The sequence below is a fragment of the Morone saxatilis genome, unplaced genomic scaffold (genome assembly GCF_004916995.1).
Source record: "Morone saxatilis isolate NCDOM2014 unplaced genomic scaffold, NCSU_SB_2.0 Contig3, whole genome shotgun sequence".
NCBI lineage: Eukaryota > Metazoa > Chordata > Actinopteri > Moronidae > Morone > Morone saxatilis.
In genome coordinates this window covers 2,796-5,021 of record NW_023339873.1, presented here as the reverse complement: position 1 = coordinate 5,021, position 2,226 = coordinate 2,796, and the positions used below count along the sequence as shown (strand labels likewise).

Genomic DNA, 2,226 nt, shown 5'->3' with positions numbered 1-2,226 from the left:
AAAATTGAATTGAAATTGAATATAATATGTTCTGTTGGTGGTTGAATCCACAGCTTCAGATTCTACTAGAAAATCCTGTGATATAATCCAACAAGGTTTTGATTCAGTTTTTTTTATTTATTATTATTTTTATTTTATTTTATTAAAGTTAAGAGAACATTCTTCATCATCTGGAGATACCTGATACCACTGGACACAAAGTAACACTATAATGGAGTAAAACGTTCAGCATTTGTCTGTGAATCTTTAAGTGTGTAATATTAATGTAATATAACATTAATGTAATATAACCCTAACTCTATTAATATAATATATATTATTAATATAATATTAATTTAATATACTATCAATGTAATTATTACATTCATATATTACTGTTATATATGAATGTAATAATATTAATATAATATTGCATTAATATATTAATTGAACATTAATATATTAATGCAATATAACATATAATGTAATATAATTCATTCAGGGACATCTAGTGGTGAAGAAGCAGATTACAACCAGCTGAATGCAGCTCAGCCTCAACAAATCTCTGAATATTGACCTCCTGAACCCCAACCCTGTACAAGGAGCGCCCCCTGTGGACAACAGCGGTAGTGTTTTTAATAATAAAGCAAATATCAAGTTTAACTGTTTCACTTCAAAGATCTGAAAATCTGAATAATCATCACCAGCTTGTTTAAAGGGACAATAATCAACAATAATCAACAATAATCAATAATGGTCCAGAACACAAGCAACTTCTAAACAAACTGGAGCAGAAAGCAAAACTGGTGGATCGATCTTCAAACATGCAGCAGACAGAAAGAAGTTCATTATTAAATATTAATATTATTAACTCTTCTGCTTCGTCCACTTTTATTGAAATAAATATTAAACTGTAAGAATTAATATGTAAGATGAATTTACACACGTGGACACATTCAACCAACAGAATATTTCTAATTTTAATTTTCATCGGACTGAAATCTTTTTTAACAAAGACACTGAAAATGTAACAATAAAACCTTTAGCTTTGAATATAATGTCATTAAATCAATAATCTATAACCTCCTGAACCATGAATACTGAACCTAACCGGGAGAAGCTGACTCAATGACTCAATGGTGGTAAAGACAACAACTCCCATGATCCCACGCTGCTACCTCAATATCAGAGAGGAAATGTGCTCAATGCTGTTAAAGAAGCAAATCAATAATCACAACTTATTAATAAACTACTTTATCCATTATAACTGTCTATTATTAACTATTAATATGTCAGTTATTGGTTTATTGTTGTTATTGTTGGTTAATATTAACTTTGAATGGTGGTTTCAGTTGATTATTGATTATTATTTTCTCTTTCTCTTCCTGGTGGGTGGAGCTCCAGAAGATCATTTTCACCTTAAATGAGACAAACGTTCATTAAAGAGTCCAACAAACAAACAATGAAAGTTTCTTCTCCTCTCTCTGCAGTTTGATGACTCCGACTGGAAGCAGCAGGTCTTGGTGTCTGAGTGGCGCCCCCCTTTGTCCCAGCTGTGTGAATTCTGGATTTTAGCAGCAGAAGAAGCAGCGGTGGTGGGCGGAGTCACGGCTGACCCCACCTCGAGGTGGTGCTCTGAGATTGAGACTCTTCATCCAACATCTTCAGGTGAACTTCTTCTTGGTGGCTGTGAAACGCTCCATGTACTGAGGGGGACACAACAGAGACCATCAGAGACCTGCAGGGACTACAGGGACTACAATGAACGTGACAGGAAGTGGGTCTGACCTTGTCGTAACCCTCCAGGTCTCTGAGATTCTTCACCTCAAACAGGTTTCCCTCCACAGAGAACAGGGACACCTGGGAGTCCTTCAGGATGGACTGAGGGATGGAGGACAGCTCCAGACAGTTCTCCTCCAGACGGAGGACCTTCAGACGGGGGCACAGAGAGACGTCTGCTGACAGCACGGAGATCTGGAGGAAAAGGAGGAAGAGGAGGGTCCACTGTAAACCAGATCATACCGCAGGAAGTGCTTCAGGGCGGGACTACCTTGTGATTGACATCTGAAACCAGAAGCTGGACCTCACAGGGTCCCAACCCCTAACTCTCCCCTACAGTGTCAACAGTGTGCAACACTAGCTAACGTTAGCTTATAAACAGAGTCCAAAGTCAAAGCTAACATTAATGCTAAGCTAGTGGAACATATTGTCTGATTGTGCTGTTAGCTGGATAACGTTAGCTTGCTT

The 2,226-nt window shown here is 37.3% G+C and overlaps 1 protein-coding gene across 1 annotated transcript; it reads right to left on the bottom strand.

Moving 5' to 3' along the window:
- Positions 1-934: 934 nt before the first annotated feature.
- Positions 935-1,953, bottom strand: lrrc57 (leucine rich repeat containing 57; the record flags this gene model as incomplete). Its single annotated transcript, XM_035673305.1, is given in 2 exon segments — positions 935-1,685; positions 1,768-1,953. Coding segments are annotated over 2 exon segments (228 nt in total), but the record flags the coding sequence as incomplete, so codon positions are not given.
- Between the last annotated feature and the right edge of the window lie 273 nt (positions 1,954-2,226).